Source organism: Brassica napus, chromosome C2 (genome assembly GCF_020379485.1).
Source record: "Brassica napus cultivar Da-Ae chromosome C2, Da-Ae, whole genome shotgun sequence".
NCBI lineage: Eukaryota > Viridiplantae > Streptophyta > Magnoliopsida > Brassicales > Brassicaceae > Brassica > Brassica napus.
In genome coordinates, this window is record NC_063445.1 from 7,286,185 (window position 1) to 7,304,206 (window position 18,022).

General features: G+C 40.9%; 5 protein-coding genes and 2 pseudogenes across 13 annotated transcripts; 3 read left to right on the forward strand and 4 right to left on the reverse strand.

Annotated features, from left to right (window-relative positions):
- Positions 1-135: 135 nt before the first annotated feature.
- LOC106388181 lies at positions 136-1,602 on the forward strand (annotated as a pseudogene).
- Positions 1,499-5,233, reverse strand: LOC125581500 (probable serine/threonine-protein kinase WNK4). Of its 9 annotated transcripts, none has more exons than XM_048747056.1 (11): positions 5,180-5,233; positions 4,979-5,042; positions 4,764-4,884; positions 4,416-4,477; positions 3,719-3,872; positions 3,373-3,638; positions 3,072-3,295; positions 2,836-2,993; positions 2,443-2,755; positions 2,104-2,373; positions 1,499-2,016 (listed from the first exon to the last, which is right to left on the reverse strand). In XM_048747056.1, exons 5-11 carry the CDS (start codon positions 3,776-3,778, stop codon positions 1,619-1,621), a joined length of 1,689 nt encoding a protein of 562 aa, XP_048603013.1. In that variant the 5' UTR covers positions 3,779-3,872; positions 4,416-4,477; positions 4,764-4,884; positions 4,979-5,042; positions 5,180-5,233; the 3' UTR covers positions 1,499-1,618. The 9 variants fall into 9 exon arrangements, with proteins under 9 accessions (XP_048603013.1, XP_048603016.1, XP_048603015.1 ...); XM_048747059.1 differs by having other exon boundaries at positions 3,719-3,923; XM_048747058.1 differs by having other exon boundaries at positions 3,719-3,970.
- On the reverse strand, positions 4,513-6,385 carry LOC125581502 (annotated as a pseudogene).
- A 241-nt stretch (positions 6,386-6,626) lies between these two features.
- Positions 6,627-9,211, forward strand: LOC106388230 (malate dehydrogenase [NADP], chloroplastic-like). Its single transcript, XM_048747066.1, has 12 exons — positions 6,627-6,886; positions 6,962-7,055; positions 7,195-7,281; positions 7,367-7,704; positions 7,775-7,865; positions 7,944-8,018; positions 8,102-8,203; positions 8,289-8,411; positions 8,499-8,567; positions 8,638-8,706; positions 8,791-8,844; positions 8,925-9,211. Exons 1-12 carry the CDS (start codon positions 6,717-6,719, stop codon positions 8,979-8,981), a joined length of 1,329 nt encoding a protein of 442 aa, XP_048603023.1. The 5' UTR covers positions 6,627-6,716; the 3' UTR covers positions 8,982-9,211.
- On the reverse strand, positions 9,163-12,634 carry LOC106388219 (protein NETWORKED 4A). The gene is made up of 4 exons (XM_048747064.1): positions 11,295-12,634; positions 11,030-11,074; positions 10,900-10,954; positions 9,163-10,799 (listed from the first exon to the last, which is right to left on the reverse strand). Exons 2-4 carry the CDS (start codon positions 11,042-11,044, stop codon positions 9,334-9,336), a joined length of 1,536 nt encoding a protein of 511 aa, XP_048603021.1. The 5' UTR covers positions 11,045-11,074; positions 11,295-12,634; the 3' UTR covers positions 9,163-9,333.
- Positions 12,635-12,829: 195 nt separating this feature from the next.
- LOC106388266 (methylesterase 18) lies at positions 12,830-14,264 on the forward strand. The gene is made up of 3 exons (XM_013828300.3): positions 12,830-13,388; positions 13,610-13,763; positions 14,054-14,264. Exons 1-3 carry the CDS (start codon positions 12,879-12,881, stop codon positions 14,179-14,181), a joined length of 792 nt encoding a protein of 263 aa, XP_013683754.2. The 5' UTR covers positions 12,830-12,878; the 3' UTR covers positions 14,182-14,264.
- LOC106388240 (probable inactive receptor kinase At5g58300) lies at positions 14,238-17,689 on the reverse strand. Its single transcript, XM_013828271.3, has 3 exons — positions 17,361-17,689; positions 15,408-16,740; positions 14,238-15,040 (listed from the first exon to the last, which is right to left on the reverse strand). The coding sequence occupies exons 2-3, from the start codon at positions 16,723-16,725 to the stop codon at positions 14,403-14,405; spliced, it is 1,956 nt and encodes a 651-aa protein (XP_013683725.2). The 5' UTR covers positions 16,726-16,740; positions 17,361-17,689; the 3' UTR covers positions 14,238-14,402.
- Positions 17,690-18,022: the final 333 nt, after the last annotated feature.

Below are 18,022 nucleotides of genomic sequence, written 5' to 3' on the forward strand. Positions count from 1 at the left end.
CGCCGCCTAGACCAATTTTTAGAACCCTGGGTGAAACCTTTGCGGCGAACGCGATGCCCATCAGAGAAAACCTTTTGGTAGTTTCGAAGAAATGAGATTCAGGGTCTAGCTAGCCGTCGATGCTCTGTTTAGAGAGAGATTTTGGAGTTAAATGTCTCTTATTGGGCTTTTGTTTGACCTTATGGGCTGTTGAAGGAGAATGGTTATTGATAAACTCATCATGTTGATGTTAAGTTAACGTCATTAGTGAAGAAAGTGTGGAGTTCACGTCATGTAATTGTGGGATCCATGATTACCCGATCCGACCAGTCTTAAGTTAACTTTAAGATCTTTTTGTTTGATTCTTTACAGACTCTGGATTGTGAATCAAGGTGACATTTGGGGGACAAAGAGACAATGATTTCCCATTTAAAAGAGACAAAACAGAGGAACATAAGAGAGAGAGAGGGAGTGGACCCCAACCAGAATCTTTAGTTTCTGTTACACTTCTTTTTTTCAAAATCCTGTTAGAAATGAATCAGAAAATGGGGACACACAAGTTCAGATTTTCAGCCATTATGCCTCACTCATGGCTCTACAAGCTCAAAGGAATCAGCAGAAGTAGCAGAAAACGCCTTCCTTACACCTCTCCTCCACTGATGCTTCTTCCTCAAGAAAGCTCCGTGAAACTCTTCTTCTTTCTTCATCTGTTCATCACCCTCAAGGTTCTTCTCCACCTCCCAAACCTCCCTTCAAGAGAAAAATCAAATGTAAAACTGTTCACAAGCCTTCCTCAAGGCTCAAGCTCTCTTCCTCCTCTCTAAATTCTCATGTTACTCTCACGACTTATCGGAATCATCGCTCTGTATTAACCTCTGCAAATGCAATCATTCTGGACCCTCCCCTAAACTCTCATGTTTCTCTCACTTCTTCCTGGAATCACCGCTCTAAGTCCACCGTTGGAAGCTCGTCTAAGCCTGTGTCATCATCTCCTTCTGACCAAAACTATGGCTTTTCCCGTGAACCTGAATCAAAGTCAGTTGACATCAAGGCTTTGAACCGTGTTGATTCTGAAGATCCTTCAATCTCAGACAACTCGAGTCCTGTCTTGGTTGAGACTGTAAATAAAAAAACATGTGATACGAGGACACAGCAGAAACTGAAGAAACCGAAAGCTGGTTCTTCAGGGATAAGGATTCGGGCGAATTCACCAAAGATAGCTAGAAGGAAGACAAAGGGAAGAACATCCTACACATCAAAGAGGAAGGGAAACTCTTGAGTTTCGCAATAGTGTTGACTGCGGTGGATCCAGAGAGAGATTTCAGAGAATCCATGGCTGAGATGATTGTTGAGAACAAGATGAAGGAACAGACAGACCTGGAGGATCTTCTTGCGTGTTATCTTTCGCTGAACTCGAGTGAGTATCATGACATTATCATCAAGGCTTTCGAGAAGACATGGTTTCATTTGTCTCACCTCACCTGAGAACTCCCTCTCTCCGAAGCCATGCGCATGCAACTTTATCAAACACACGTGTAACCTTTTATATTATTGAAGCAGCAAGTTTGTTTTTTACACACTACACTATAGATATTACATGAATACAAATTTAGAGTATATTTTCAAACTAAGGGAGAAGCTACCGCCTTAAACTCGGTGGCTTCCGGGAAACCGCATAAGGAGACTGAAACCCAACTGTTTCCACGTCTCCAACAGTTCTGATCAACCTTCTTATTCTAGCCTCTTCCGTCAGCGACCGCTGCAGTAACTGGCCCTGCACGTCTGCAAGCGAGCGGTTCCTTGGAAGTGTGCGGTTGTCTGAAGCCTGTCTCAAGTTACTCGAACTGGAAGCTGCATGCATGTTGGCTTTCCCAGAACGTACATGATAGCTTTCTTCGGGGCGAAACCTCGTTACGTTCTGAGTTCTATTCACAGCAGGAGGTTGGGAGCTGTTCTCATCAACATATGTGTAGTTGAGGTTGGACAAAGACCCTGAACTGTAAGAACTCTGAGAATGCGTCTCATCGTGAAGATCATCTGCAGTATTAATCTTCTATCAAAAAACTTTTATGTAAACATCTGAATCACACTACACACGTTAAATCTGGTAGTTACTTTCCATACCTTGTAGCCAATCTTGACGGCCTCGTGTCATGTAGTTAGAGAATGAAGCTTGGGAGGATGACGAAGAATGATAAACATGAGGGGTTTCATCACCTTCCTCGTACCTCCAACCAGGCACCAAAGAAGAGATCTCTCCATCAATCATTTCAGCAATCTCTACTGGATCCCAATCTGTGATCTCAAGTTCTTTTACCATCTCCATTGCAACATCAATGGAAGTATCATTCATGATGCCAAAGGGGAAAGCCACTTTCTTTGCCATACCTGGAACTAAAAAGAAACAATCATGTGACTGAGAGATAAGAAAATCATCAGCTAAATAAACTAGGTCCCTTTTACCATTTTCATCTGCGATTATTACTTCCAGTAAGATTGTGTTATCTTCAGCCTTCAGCCTCCCAGTGATGGTCATCTGGGTCCTTCCTAACTCATCATCTTCCAACTTCAGTCTGTCCATTTCATTCTCATTCAAGAAGGGCTTCAGATTCCCAGCCCCTCTCGCGTACACCATCCAGGACTCGTCAGACGAGAGAAATGGATCTTGCAGAAGTTCTCTTGCTGACACTCTCTGTGAGGCAGGCACGAGGCATTTCCTGATGAAAATCTGTGCCTCAATGTCTTCAACTCTATAAAAGGCGCTTGGTAGCTTTCCCTGGAAAAAAAAACATTACAAGTCTTATTCCCGGTTCAAATGATAGCTTCATCCATATGCTCACAGATCGAAAGACATACCGAAGAAACTTTCTTGTAAATGTGCACCGGACTGTTACACTCACTATACGGGAACTCAGAGGTGACCATCTCCAAAAAACACATACCAAAGGAATAAACGTCAATGAGCTCGTTGTAGTTTCCCTCAAATAATTCTGGAGCCATGAACTCGGGAGTGCCTACGCAAAAGAAGCACTAACTAAGTCTACGCATATGATTATAACGAGAAGTGAGAGCAAACGATTTTTGCAACATACCAAGGATACTATGGGCAGAGCGGCGGTCCCGCAACATTCTTGCAAGACCAAGATCGCCAATTTTTACTTGTCCAAGATGCCCATTAACAAAGATATTATCACACTTTAGGTCTCTATGGATAACAGGAGGGTCATGCTCGTGGAGATAAACAAGCCCTTCCAAGATCTGCCGAGCCCAAGACTTGATTGCTCGGATATCTATCCGCAGGTACTTATTTTTGTATCTGCACAAGAACGGGACAGCATCATACAAAGCAAAAACTGAGTAATATTTTCAGAAGAAAAGGTGTAAGAGTATTACTGTCGGAGGGTCCCAGACGTAAACAACTCGGTGATGAAGTTGAGATTATGGGAATCAACATCGATCCAGGAAGTGTAGAAACGAATGATGGACTTGTGGTTGAGAGTGCTGAGAAGATGAACCTCAGAGTAGAGCCTCTGTAGATCAACAGAGGAACGGAGAACCTCTTTTAGCTTCACCTGGCTCCACGCTACTTCTATTCCAAGCTTCTCGTCGATTGCTTTGTACACCGTCTTCATCGCTCCCCTTCCAAGAACTTCTTCAAACTGTTCCAGAACAAAACCAAGTGTTACAGAAAGGTCTGAATTGTTAACTGTTCCAGCATAGAGTCTGTTCCTCTACTTACACGTCCATATCGACCAGTAGGATCTGTTTCTACATACTCAGAAACCTGATTCATGTTCATGGTTGACCAAAACTCAGATTGATGCTCCCAGGCAATGTTTGAGACGACGAGATATCTCTGGTTGCCAAAAGTCGTCCTATTACTTCTTCTTATTCTACTTCATCAAAGAAGCGTCAGCAGATAATATGCTGAAACAGTATTTGGCCTGAGTCACCCATTGGTAATACAATGAATAAAGACAAGAGCCTCAACCTAGCTTGCATCACATATATTATAGAAAATCATTTATTTTCATTTTTATTGACCCAGTTGTAAAATATATATAGATACAACTTTGACAAACCTTAGTTGCCAATAAAATATACTCGAGACACGGCATTGAAAATAATTGAAATAACCAAACGTGCACTACTTTGAAAAACACATGGCTAAACAAGCTAAAAAGGGAAAAGGAATATGCCATGAATAGTTTTGTGAACCACAAACACTATAGCAAAGAGGATAATAGTTTAAAAAAAAAAAGAGTTTCCTTGCTTGAGAAAACTGCACGATTCAATCGAACCAATAAGTTTGGTGGACACCAGAAATTCAAAATATTGTAATTAATAAAAATAAAACGACAAAAAGAGACTAAAAGTCAGAACAGAAGTGGGGAACATGACGAGAATAGAAGAGAACGGAGTGATAGTGACATTACCGTTGAACATTTGTCTTTCTTGTTGGCGGCGAATTCCTTCAGCCCTCACGGAGTTCAGGATTCTGCAATAAACTGGCAACACATAACAAATATGCAGTATCCAATATATACGTTCATCATCTTACTTAGCTTTGTGTCTACGGATGGTCCGAATGTTAACAGGCAATCATAGATCTAAATGCATATTTGACTACTACGTCGTTGGATTTAAATGTTACTTAACACGTGGAAAAGGAGAGACATATAGAAAAAAATTGGTAGGAAAATGAAGATAAGGATAGAATAGATCGCCAACAAGAACAGCCGTATAAGTTTGAATTGTCCCACGAGGTGCTCTTTCATCATTACCATTCACCATACAAAATGTGAAAAACCCTTTCTCCACAGTTAATATGTCTGGCACGCAAAACCCCATTTATTCTTGAAAAGATGTTACTTCTCTACCGAACTAAGTTCCTCCATTTTCCACCTGCCAAGTTACAACCTTGATATCACTCACATTTCGCATATAACTTCATTCAGGCAAATGATGAGAATGAATGTAGACAAAAGGACATGCTTACCTCAGTCCTCTCTGCGAATACTACAGGGTTTGCATTCTTTATATCTTTCCATGATTTACCATACCTGCACAACAAGAACAACAAAATGAGAATGCTATAAACATATAAGTGAGCCAAGTTCACTATTTTGAAACTTGATTAGGTCCTAGATGTATCAGCATTGAGTATTTGATAATAGAGTAGAGGACTTGGCAAACATACTCTTTTACTCCTTCCCTCAAAGCTTCCACTTCTTCAGGCGTCCAGAATTTCTTTCGCCTTCTGACAGAGGATACGGGGGATGGTAAACGAGGCCGAACTCTGCCAGAACATGTTCGCTGACTACCCGAACTTTTCTCACTTGCATTATCCTGTTGCGTCACAATCAAACCACAACTTCATGAACCAAAGAACAAAAACATTAAGAGTTAAGAAAGTATCTTGAAGGAAAACTCACTAACACCCACATGTGTTTTCATTATGGTTTTGACCGCTTGTTCCAGTCCTGTTAACAGGCTGATGAATGACATCGACCAAGTGGTCGATTGCATTGTTAGGTTCTTGCACATGCTTAGTAGAAGGATCGATTTGTCGTTAAATCTCTAACAAATACTCCTTCAGCTCCCGAGCAGCCGTTTTATACCCCTTATCAAGACTTGACTCATGTTCCTGTTCTTGTGCACCCATTGTCCGCTCCTCTTCTGCTCCATGTTGTTCAATCACCTTATCAATCCCATCATTCTCCAGACATCCCACTCCTTCAACATCCATATTGTCCCCATTTCCCGTCTCTCCTTCACCACTTCCACGCCGCTCATTGGCATCATCAATGGTATCACTCTCCAAACGCTCAGTGCTTTCATAAACATCATTTGGCCTATTGCTCTCCACGTTGTTCTCAGCCTTGCGCTTAAGAAACCTCCTTTGAGCTACTGACTCAAGAGTGGAGCTCCCGAGTAATCCCCACTGCTCTTTCACAAGCTGAGTGAGAAAGGAGACGACAGTGTACCTAACGTTAATCTCACGAATCCGCTGATACACATCAGGATCCTCAAGTGCCATCTTAACATCAGCCTCCCATTCCAACAACTCCTCAGTCACCATTCACCAAACCGCTCCCACTCTCCTTCAGAATCCCAATCCGTTTCGTCCATATCCTCTCAACGGCGTCAGTGAATACACCATCCGAAGCAGACGATGGCCACATGAATCTAAGCGTGCACTCAGCCGCCGTCCAGCAATAAGCAGACTTGTGAGACTCCGTGAGTGGCGAACGTTGCTGCATCAGAAGCTTCTCAAGAATCTCGAGGAGATCAGTCGCGGGGAATCTCCAAATTTCAGCGCCGAAAGTAGGTTAGTAGGGGAAACTCTAGGATTATGTCGACGACGGATGAAGAATTCAGCAAGCCAATTATCGATAAACTCCATTTGAAACTTTTGCAGTTTTTGCAATTTAGCCGGAGAAGACGAATAGCTCCGAACAGCGGTTACGGATATTCTTTAATGGGCCTTAAGTTGGGCCTAAAGTCAAAGTAGATATTCAGTGTGGATCGCAGATAATTGACACGTGTTATTAATCTGAGCTTTATATTCCCAATCTTCTTTCTCTGGATGGACCTGAAGTCAATAATTAACACGTGTCATGATCTGAGCCTTATATTTCCCTAATCCTCTTTCACTGGCTTGGCGCGCTCACTGTCTTCTTCTCCCATAGTTCCGTTTCTGACTTCTCACTTTCACAGTCTGTGTCTGTGCGATAATGGCCATGACAGAGCTTTCAACCCCCAAAACGACGTCGCCTTTTCTCCACTCTTCGTCTCGGCTAAGCCTCTCATCAAAATTGCATCTTTCAAATCAGTTTCGCCATCTTCTTCTCCCACCGCTCCACACAACTTCCAACTCCAAAATCTCTTGCTCTGTTTCTCAGAAGTAAGTCTCTTTAATTATGAAAAGTTTCAACCTTTATATCTGATCAGATGCTTGTTTTTGAATCTATGGTAAAAGTAACCAAGCACCTGTTGCGGTTCAAGACAATGGATCGGTGAAGACGAAGAAAGAGTGTTATGGAGTGTTCTGTCTCACCTATGACCTTAAAGCTGTAATCTTTCTCCTTCCTTCTAATCAATATAGAGAGTAGAGATAATCCTCTGCTTCACATAGTATATTTATAAACGTTGTTGTCAAAATCTGTAATCTTATTTGATTTTAAGTTACCAAATGTATATGTGTGTTTGCAGGAAGAGGAGACGAAGTCATGGAAGAAGATGATTAATATTGCAGTTTCAGGTGCTGCAGGCATGATTTCAAACCACCTTCTCTTCAAAGTAAGTTGTTCCTTCTTTCTTTTTCTCTAATTACTATTCCATAAGATAGAGTTACTTACCAATCATTTGGTCTTATCTTGTGTAGCTTGCTTCAGGTTCAGTGTTTGGACCAGACCAACCCATTGCTTTGAAACTTCTTGGATCAGAGAGATCGATCCAAGCCCTCGAAGGTGTTGCGATGGAGCTCGAGGATTCCTTGTTCCCCTTGTTGCGAGAAGTTGATATAGGAACAGATCCGTATGAAGTGTTCCAAGATGTGGAGTGGGCTCTTCTCATTGGTGCAAAACCTCGAGGCCCTGGAATGGAACGTGCTGCCTTGTTGGACATCAATGGTCAGATCTTTGCTGAGCAGGGCAAAGCTCTTAATGCTGTTGCCTCTCCTAACGTTAAGGTCCTTGTAGTGGGGAATCCGTGCAACACCAAGTAAGCTAACATTCCTTAATTCACTACTCTTGGTATCTTAACCATCATCTTAAGTATGCTTTGTCTGCAGTGCCTTGATTTGTCTTAAAAATGCTCCCAACATTCCAGCAAAGAACTTCCATGCCCTCACGAGGTTGGATGAGAATCGAGCCAAGTGTCAGGTTACCACATCTCACACACACATATATGTGATTACATGCATTTTTTTCATTTATATGATTGAAAAGTCCATTTTGCAGCTTGCTCTTAAAGCCGGGGTCTTCTATGATAAAGTGTCTAATATGACCATATGGGGAAATCACTCCACGACTCAGGTTTTGTCTTAACTTTTCTCTAGTGCCATTTGCTGTTTGACTATATCTTGGGATGTTTATCTTATCTTTGAGAGGTGAATCAGGTGCCAGACTTCTTAAATGCAAGAATCAATGGCCGTCCGGTGAAGGAGGTTATTACAGATCACAAGTGGTTAGAAGAGGGATTCACTGAGAGTGTGCAGAAGGTAACATACCATTTCCTCGATATTGTAATGAGTTTTGCATTGGGAGATGACACTAGTGGCTGAGTATGTTGCTTTTGTTTTACAGAGAGGTGGCTTACTAATTCAGAAATGGGGTCGGTCTTCTGCTGCTTCTACCGCTGTTTCCATTGTTGATGCTATAAAGTCTCTTGTGACTCCTACTCCTGAGGGTGATTGGTTTTCCACTGGGGTACGTCTTCTTTTAGACACATTTTGATAACAAAAGGATAGATTGGTTCAGACTTTGATAGGGTTGTTGTGATAATGTAAATTTTAGGTGTACACAAATGGGAATCCTTATGGTATTGCAGAGGACCTTGTCTTCAGCATGCCATGCCGATCAACGGTATGTTCTATCCTTATTACTTAAATGCTTTTCTCTAGTGGTGAACTCTCAAAACCTGGTTTGTTTCCAGGGAGATGGAGATTATGAGCTTGTCAAGGATGTAGAATTTGACGACTACCTTCGCAACCGAATCTCCAAGGTATAGCCTTCTTAGATATCAGTCTTTTGAGGGGTTTGTCTCTAAATGCTAAAAGCTAAACTGAGACATGACAATGTTGTGCAGTCTGAAGCTGAACTTTTGGCTGAGAAGAAATGTGTTGCACACCTCACTGGAGATGTATGCATCTATCTTGTTTATTCAAATGAAACCATTTTGATAGAAGCCAACCTTAGTTGCTTCATGGATGTATGTTTCAGGGCATCGCCTTCTGTGATCTTGGTCCGGTAGATACCATGCTTCCTGGTGAAGTTTGATTTTTGGAGGGTGGTGAGTATCGTATCTCAAGTAAGCACTCTCTTCTGGGTTGTTAGCTGTACATAGCACTCCCACCACATTACTCATGTTGATTGTTCTAAATAAGTTAAAGAAACTCTTCTTATTTATATAATGCACCAAAAGTCATATACAGTAGTGTTTGTAAACTAGATAAATGCCATATCTAATGTCAAACACAAACTGTTCCTAAATCTTTTGATTTTTATTATTCTTTTCATTAAACAAACAAACCAAAAACAGCTCTTTCTGTGAAAGAGTAACACAAACAAAGTTATAAAGTACATAGATGCTATACATCAGAATCAAAAAAGCGAAAAATCGAGGAAGATCTTAGTGGTCGATGCCCTGAGTAGTCGTCGTGTGTAGTCTCTTACACTCGTCTTTGGAGTAGTCCAGTGAAAAACAAAGTTGCCTTATCACTTCCCTCTTCTCTTCTGCTACTTCTTCTAGCTCACTCCTCAGCTTCTCCACCTCCTCCTCCATCTCCATTGTCTTACTGTCTTTTGCTTTCATTTCATATTCAAGCAGAAGCATCTCTGATTCAAGCTTACTCACCTTGTTGCTTACCGTCTCTATGCATATCTCTTTCACTGCCTTTTCCATTGTCAACACCTCGATTTCTCCCTTAAGCCTCTCCTCCTCTTCCTTTTTCTCATTAGTCACTCTTCTTATCTCCTCTTCGAGATAACGCACTTGCGCTTCCAGCTCACTGAACTGCTCGTCTCGGTTTGCCTTTTCCTCCAAGAGGCTGGTTATCTCTTCTTTGAACTGCGCCTTCTCAGGGAATATCTTCTCTTCTGCGTCAGACAGAGCTGTCTTTAAATCCCTGATCTCATGATCTCTACCTGCTAAACTATGTTTCAACATGGAGACTCTGTCGTGCAGCTTCACCACCTCTCTTCTATCCGCAGTAGACTTGCTCTTCCATGCTGCAGCTTCTTTCTGCGCCGACTCGAGCATGTTCTGGAGGCTCTTGAGCCTTAACTCATCAGACTTGCTCTTCTCAACTTCTCTTCTCATCATGCCGTTCTCTCTCTCCGCCTCCCTAAGCCTCAGGCTTGCGATCCTCAGCTCTTCAGACAAACTCTCTACGTCCATGTCTTGTGTTGAATCTGCTCCTTCTTCGCCATTCTCATCATCTAACTCAGATGGCAAGTATCTAGCGAGCTGGTTCTTCAACATGAAGATTTGGTCTTCTGAGTTGAGTATCTTCTCGTTTGCATCTCTCAGCTCTTGCTCACAAGCAGCGAGTTTCGCTGGATAATCAACAAACTTACTCTCACTCTTCACCCTTGTCAAGGACAAACCCTCAGTGTTTCCTTCGAGTTGCATCCTGAGCCTCTCTTTGGCTTCACGCAGATCGATCTCGAGATCAGCGACCCTCTTGGTCATGGACTGAAAGTCTGAACCAACGCTCACGTAACCGGGGTAACTAGCCAGGGAAGAGGAATCATCCCATTCCTGTTCGGAGTCGGTAACGGAAGCAGCATCATCTACATCTTTGTGGTAAAGATCAGAGGGAAGGCCTCCTCCTCCGTTATTGCCAAGGAAGTAGTCAAAACCAGGAGCGCGGCGGGAAGGAGGACGGCCTAACCTATTGTTATTGAGCTCAGTAGTGAGGTCAGAGGAGGAGAGGTCATCGTAACGCTCGGCGAGAGAACGGTACATACGGTGAAACTCATCGACCAGGCTGATGAGTTCTGGTCTCTTTTGGTAGTACATCTCTGCCTTCTTGGCAAGCGAATCTGCATCCTCTTCTATCAACTTAACCATACGTTTCACGCTCCTGTCCATATCTGACCACCACACACACATTGACATTTATATTTTCTATTATGAAAATGAACACATGATTTAATAGGACAATGTCACCAATGAGATGGACTGACTACTCACCATCGAGATTATGCTCGAGCCACTTGTTGTTTTTCATACTCTTCCTGGAACGAACCTGACAAGTTCAAGAATCAAGAATGAGAATCTATGGTTGATCATTCGTATGAAAGAAGGTTTTTTTGGATGTTACCAGTTCATAATCCATTGCTGCAAAATCGATGGACCCTAAGCAAACCTGGAAACACACAAGAAACAGTCAATATGAGACAATGGGAAAAGAAGACAAATAATACAAAAAAAGGATAGTGTAACTGTTGAGAAAAAATCATGAGAATTCGCAAATACGTAGACACAAAAAGAGAACCTGAGACTAAGAAGAAGATGCAGATGCTTGCACAGAGGGAGATGATGCAATGCAAGGAGGGTTTTAAAGTCAAAAGAATGTATACACTTACAAAGATAATGCGGACAGGTCTTAACTTGTAAGTTGTAACGTGGCCAAGTGATTTATGTATTATGTGTGTAATTTGGGACTTAATTACACAGTGTCCATATATATGGTGAAAGAAGAGGAGTATACTTATAGGGGTTGTAATTTGACCTCTCTCCCACTAATCCAACCGACTATTCATTAAAGTAATAATGATCATCCAAGACTATTTCCTCACGTTTTTATTATTATTATTATTGTTATGTTGCTTTTTTTTTTGTAACACCATTGTTATGTTGCTATTCACGCATACTTGAAGGTGGATCATCATCCACTCAAAATATCAATTTATGCAGACCTTGAATACTTATAAAATACCATTTTTCTAAGCGGTTTTGGTCTTAAAATCACGTCTTTTTAAGAAATGTATTTAAATGGGAAGACTTTTTCAGGGTTTACGGGAGTAATCGCGTTATCTGTGTGTCTTAAGCCTCAAAAGGCCAACTCAAACTTTGTTTTGTGGCGCTCCACTTCCTTAACTTTTCATTGCACTTCAGATTTAATGCATTAAACATTACGTATTATTTTAAAAATATATAGTATTATTTTTAAAATATTTTTTTTTTTCAACTGCTGACATGCACAACTCATTACCCTATATAAATTTTCGACTAATGCTTTTATGTTTTCTTTTAAATAATGTAATTTTTTTTTTTGTGATAACTTCTAGATTTAAGATAGTCTTTTTGATTAGTCAATGCAAATATAAATATAATCGGGAAGATTTTTCTTTTACTCAAATCTTGCAAATCTTATTGTGTTAATTTTAGGAAGAATTATATAATAAAATCATATAAAAAGATTGAAACATATATAGTAAATTTATCATGACTATTTTGTTTCATAATATATATACAATGTTATTGCACTATAGTGGTTTTGGTATCAACAGGTAAAATGTTTTACATTTATATTTTAGAAAACCTGGTTCAAGAATATTCTTTGATAAATATAAACTATACCTATTTTACTTCACCAAACTTCTTTGATAAGTATGAAGCATGCAAAACTCTTTTAGTAATTTTAGTTTAGTTTATTTATTTCAGTTCAACTATCCATTTTATTTAGTTTTTGAAACTCTCGCTTATTTAAAAACTTATAGCGTACAAAAGAGAAGAAGAGAAGAGTATAGTTGATGTGGAGATAAAGGAGAATACCCATATTCAAACAGAAAGCCTAAATATTTTTCAAAAAATCAAAAAAAGTTGGAAGACGTAAAAAATCGAAAAATAAGAACAAAAATTGTAAACGTTGCATGTCTTGTTTTGGTCCACTTGTGCTTTGGTTTCGAATATGTGTATATGGACCTCCGAAGCTGCTCCACAGCTCCACTACAGAACAAGAGTTCAAGATGGGACTGGTAAGGATAATGAAGAACGTGATAAACGTTGTGAGTTTGAACAAAGCCGCATTCAAAGTCGTTCTTCTAAAGGATAAAGACAAATTGACATGATGACAAACACATTACAGCCATAAAAACAGATATTACCTAGCTCTACAAAAGATACTTGAAGAAAGAAATACTAATTGTATTAGAAAAAAATTGAACATGAGTGAGCATCATTTTGTGTTTGTGCACGGTGCAGGACATGGAGGATGGTGTTGGTACAAGATCGCCAATTCACTGAGAGAGAATGGACATAAGGCCACCTGCATCGACCTCAAAGGCGCTGGGATCAACCTAACTGATCCAAACACTGTCTCCTCCCTTGATGATTACAACCAGCCTCTCAATGACTTCCTCTCCCAACTTCCCCTCGACCAAAAGGTCATCCTGGTGAGCCACAGCGTTCGAGGAGGGAGCATGACGGCTGCCATGTGCCAGTATCCTTCCAAAGTCTCCATGGCTGTTTACGTCGCAGCAGCCATGGTCAAACCTGGTACCATAATTCCCCCAATTCTCAAGGAAGTACTAAAGATATGTTCAGGGATGATAGAGACAGAAGCTGAGAAGATATGGGACTTCACTTTTGGAAATGGACCCTGTAATCTCCCCACTACTATGATGATGAAACCTGAGTATGTCCGGGACAAATATTACAACGAGAGCCCCATGGAGGTTATCTTTTATTAAGAAACTCTTTAATATGAACTTTGCTATTAGTATGAGCTTCCAACTTAAAACTAATTGGCAATAACTGGATTGGTTCTATTCTATCACTTTATGTATTAGTTAATTATTTCTTCAACTACCGATGTGGGAATTCATTTATTCATTAACATTTGCCTCTAACATTTTTCAAAGAATCTTTATTCATTCATCTATTCATGTATAATCAGGATTACACACTGGCCACCACACTTCTCCGTCCAGCCCCTATCATGGCATTCGCAGGCATAGTGGATATCCCTGCAGCACCAGAGGCTGACAAAATCCCAAGGGTCTATGTGAAGACAGGCAAGGACAATATGTTCCAGTCAAGTCGTCAAGACTTAAGGGCTGTTCGTTTGGTTGCCGCAGGTACCGGCGGCAGCGGCAGCGTCAACATTCTGCGTCAACTCTTGTTCGTTTCGTTGACGCAGGAAACTGCGTCTGACGCCGCGTCCTGCGGCTGACGCCGATAAAATCTGCGGTCGCGATATAGTATGCGGCAGCATCAGCGGCAGCGTCAGCGTCAGCGTCTGCGAAACGAACAACAACTGTCCTCATTGACGCTGCCGCCGCCGCTGACGCTGCCGCTGCCGCTGACGTCGAAACCTGCGCCAACCAAACGAACAGGACTATAATGGTTACCCTGTGGCCTCCTGCTCAATACTTCCTTCTTGAAGAGAGTGATCACTCTGCATTTTTCTCCCAACCTGAAGCTCTCTACAAAATCCTCCTTGAAGCAGCCTCCTCTATCTCGCCCTGATTTCTCTTTACACATCTATTTGGAACTCCTCCAAATCTATCTTTTTAATAGCTAACTGAATAAAATTGGATCATATTCATATATATCATGAGACACAAGAAAGGATCCTACAATAATTGCTATGTAACCGCGTCTTACTACTTGAGGGACTTATCTTCAAACAATCAACAGAAAAGACTTACAAACTCAAAAGCATAAAAGAAAATGGGGAATAATAACAATCAAGGGGTGGTTTGAACAATAGAGTCCTTGGCTTTGCTATTGTCATCCGAAGATGGCCTTGTCTCAGAAGAGTCAGAAACTCGTATCTCTTCAATCATCCTAACCACATCATCCATACTTGGTCGTACCTCAGCCACTTGAGCCACACAAGCCATAGCAATCTGCAGCATCTGCACCATTTCTTCTTCAATGTTCTGAACCTTCATTAGCTCAACATCAAACACCTCACTTGTCCATTCCTCTCTCACCACTGACTGCACCCACCTCGGGAGATCAACCATGTCCTCCCTACTCGGCGACTGCACTGGAGACTTCCCAGTCAACATCTCTAGTATAAGTACACCGAAACTGTAAACATCTGATTTGTGAGTGTGTTTCCTTGTTTCTATCACTTCTGGTGCGCGGTAGCCTGCACCTCTCATTGGGGTTACTGGCACAGCCATCAGAGAGGTCAGCCCATAATCGGAAACGCACACATCACTCTCTTGCTTCATAATCATGTTTGAGGACTTTATGTTTCCATGACTGAACTTTGGACCTCCAACTTGATGGAGGTGAGCTACACCTTTTGCAGCAGCGAGAATGATTCTCAGTCTTGAGTCCCAGTCAAGAGACCTTCTCTCACCTCCCAGGTTACCTATCATGATATCAAAACCAAGCTATTGGTAAGTGTTCATTCTGAAATTGTCTTAATCTCTGTGCACCAGTAAAATGCCAGCATCTGGGACAGAAACTTACTTTGTCTATGATAAATATGTATTCTCAAAGGGAAAACAAAATCGGTTTTTGAGACTAATATAGATATGGGTTTAAGGAATTGTAAAGTTATAAATTCATATAATAATATACAAACTCTAAACATGTATTTATCTCAATCATTTTTGCTCTTGAGTCTTGAGTTCTTTGCTTTCTTTAAATAGGTTCGCGTTTGTTCATAATAGTAACAGTAAGTAATCCAACTAGGTGAATATAAACCATTAAACAAAGATGGGAAGAAGACTAACCGTGAAGGAGTGATGACAAGTTACCACCAGGGTAATAATCACAAACCATGAGCTTCTCATCCTTGTTGTAATAATAAGCACGAAGGGGAGCAACGTTAGGGTGTTCCCCAACCCCACTGATAATCTCCATCTGCTGTTCAAACTCCTTCTTTCCAACTGCAACTTCCTTCAACCTTTTCACCACAACGGTAGTGGATTCCTCTAAGACAGCCTTGTATGCTGTCCCATAACTACCCTTTCCTAGTACTTCCGCTGATGCCCTCAGTAAATCTTCGAGATCAAAGTTATATGAGCATCCTTCAAAGAACACCAGCTTGTTCTTCTCAGGCTCTTGTACACCACTTCCAAATTCTTGCTTTGCTTTCTCAGTCAGAGTCTTTGCGTTTGCTATGCTGTCTTCCCTCTTGTCCTTTTTCTTGACACAACAGAATAAGATAACTGCGCTGACTAAGAGCAGCAGGGCAGCCCCTCCAGCTGTAATGAGAATGAAAGTGCTTACATGTAATTTCTTTTTGGGACCTTCTTTGTGAGGAAACGGCGGCAACGGAGGAGGTGAGGGGACGGGTGGGATAAGAGGAGAGGGGCTAGAGGGAGTGGCACATGGTTTCAGAGGAAGTCCACATAACATCTTGTTTCCAGCAAAAGATGAACTTGGAAACTTACCAAGTGCAGAGGGTATTGAACCATTAAGATGGTTGTTGCTCAAGTTTAAAAGTCTCAAGCTTGTTGTATCAAGAATAGGTATTGGTCCAGAAAGTTTGTTGTTCTGGAGACTCAACTTTGTCAGTTGCTTCTGGTTTTGTAAGATTGTTGGTATCTTCCCGGTGAAAGAGTTAAATGAGAGATCCAGGATACTGAGGTTTTGGGACAAAAAGGTAGGAGGAAGCTCACCGGAGAAGTTGTTATGTTGGAGATAGAGGTAGCGTAGTGAAGGGAGAGTTGGAATATCAGGAGGAAGGTTGCCACCAATGAGGTTTGATCTCAAACTGAGAGTCTCGAGTGACTCTAGTTTACCAAGAGTGTTTGGAGGGATGGTTCCCACCAGCCCTATTCCAGGAAGGCGGAGAGTGAGAACACCAGTACCATCAGAAGTGCAAGTGACACCGACCCATGATTTACAGATATGGTTAGTGGAGTTCCAGTTGAGCTTCCTAAGATGAGGAACAGAAGCAGCAAAGGAAAGAAGAGCTTGCCTATCCGAGTTCAAATCCGCAATAGCAGAAGAGTAGAAAGTAGTTGTGACAAACAAGAAAGAGACAAGACAAGTAGACAAGACTTGACCAACATCAAACATGGAATGGAGCTGCATCATCAGCATGACTTCTTGTCCCTCCTGGTATTAAAGAAAATGAGAAGATAATGAGCAATTCCCAGTCTAATCTTCAAAATGTAAGTTGAAATCTAATGCTAGAAACTACTATATAGTTCTGAAAGAAGTAATCATATCAGCAAAAACAAATAAAGATGCTAAATTAGATCTTGAAGAAAAAAGTATGTCATTGTCTATCTTTATCTTTTATCATTGGGAGATTAAACAATGCCAGAGGCTAAGATAACAGACTGAAGCATCCAACTAAAATAAAAAAAAAAGCAAAGCAAAAGGAATAAAGCTAAAGAACAAACTTTAACACAAAACTTTGATGTGCATTAAAAAAAAGCAACTCCTTTTTGTCAAAGGTATAGAGAAAGAAACAGTGGTGTGTCCATCATGTGTACAACGTCGCTAAGTAAATAAAGATGAGTTTGAGTGTTCAGTTTTACCAGAGTTGTTGAACAAACAACCTGTATTAAGAGCAAAAACAGGGAACTAAACAAAACCACGTCACTAAGACTGTAAAAGTCTTCAAACTTTTCCTACCCACCTAGCCGGAGAAAATGGCGATTTTAAGTATAATTCCACAACTAGCAATTACAGAAACTTACAAAAAAAGAAGAAGAGAGAGAAAGATGAACCTGAGAGAGTAGTGGGCAATGAGGAAGTCAGGAAACCAAAAGAGGAGGCAATGGTGAAATCTTGTGGATGCTATAGCTCAATCTTGAAATGGTGAAAGAAAAGAGAGAAGACAAAGGCAATGCGTGTGGGGGCTAGTGGGAGAGACGGAGAGAAGAAGAAGCAGAAAAGGAAGACGAAAGAGATGGAAGAAAAGTATAGTGAAGTTAAACAAAAAGAGACGTATTTATTAAGGATAAGACAGTGAGTCGTTAGATTAAATCATGTTAATGTGTTAAGACCGCAACAAACGCTAAGAGTAGAGAGAGTGACCCAGAGACTGACCAAGTCTAAGATTCTTAAGATATAAAACAAACTGACAAATACACTCCGCCAAACGCAAAATATTGTTATTAATATATAAGAGCCTTAGATTTTTATATTCGTAAAGTAATCATTTGGTGATTGTAATAATAGTCCTGACCTGTCCAACTACTCTTGTCACTATTTTCTCTCCAGTTGCATCATTCTTGATTATGGATACCATGTCAAAGTGAAACTAGTTATGTCATCATCTACCAAATCCCAACACACGATAAACCCAGCTGCGCTCTCTTTAATCAGAAAAAAAAAACACACACACATTTTTATTACCGGGTGCTTCCTCTGGTACTATGCTTTTGCT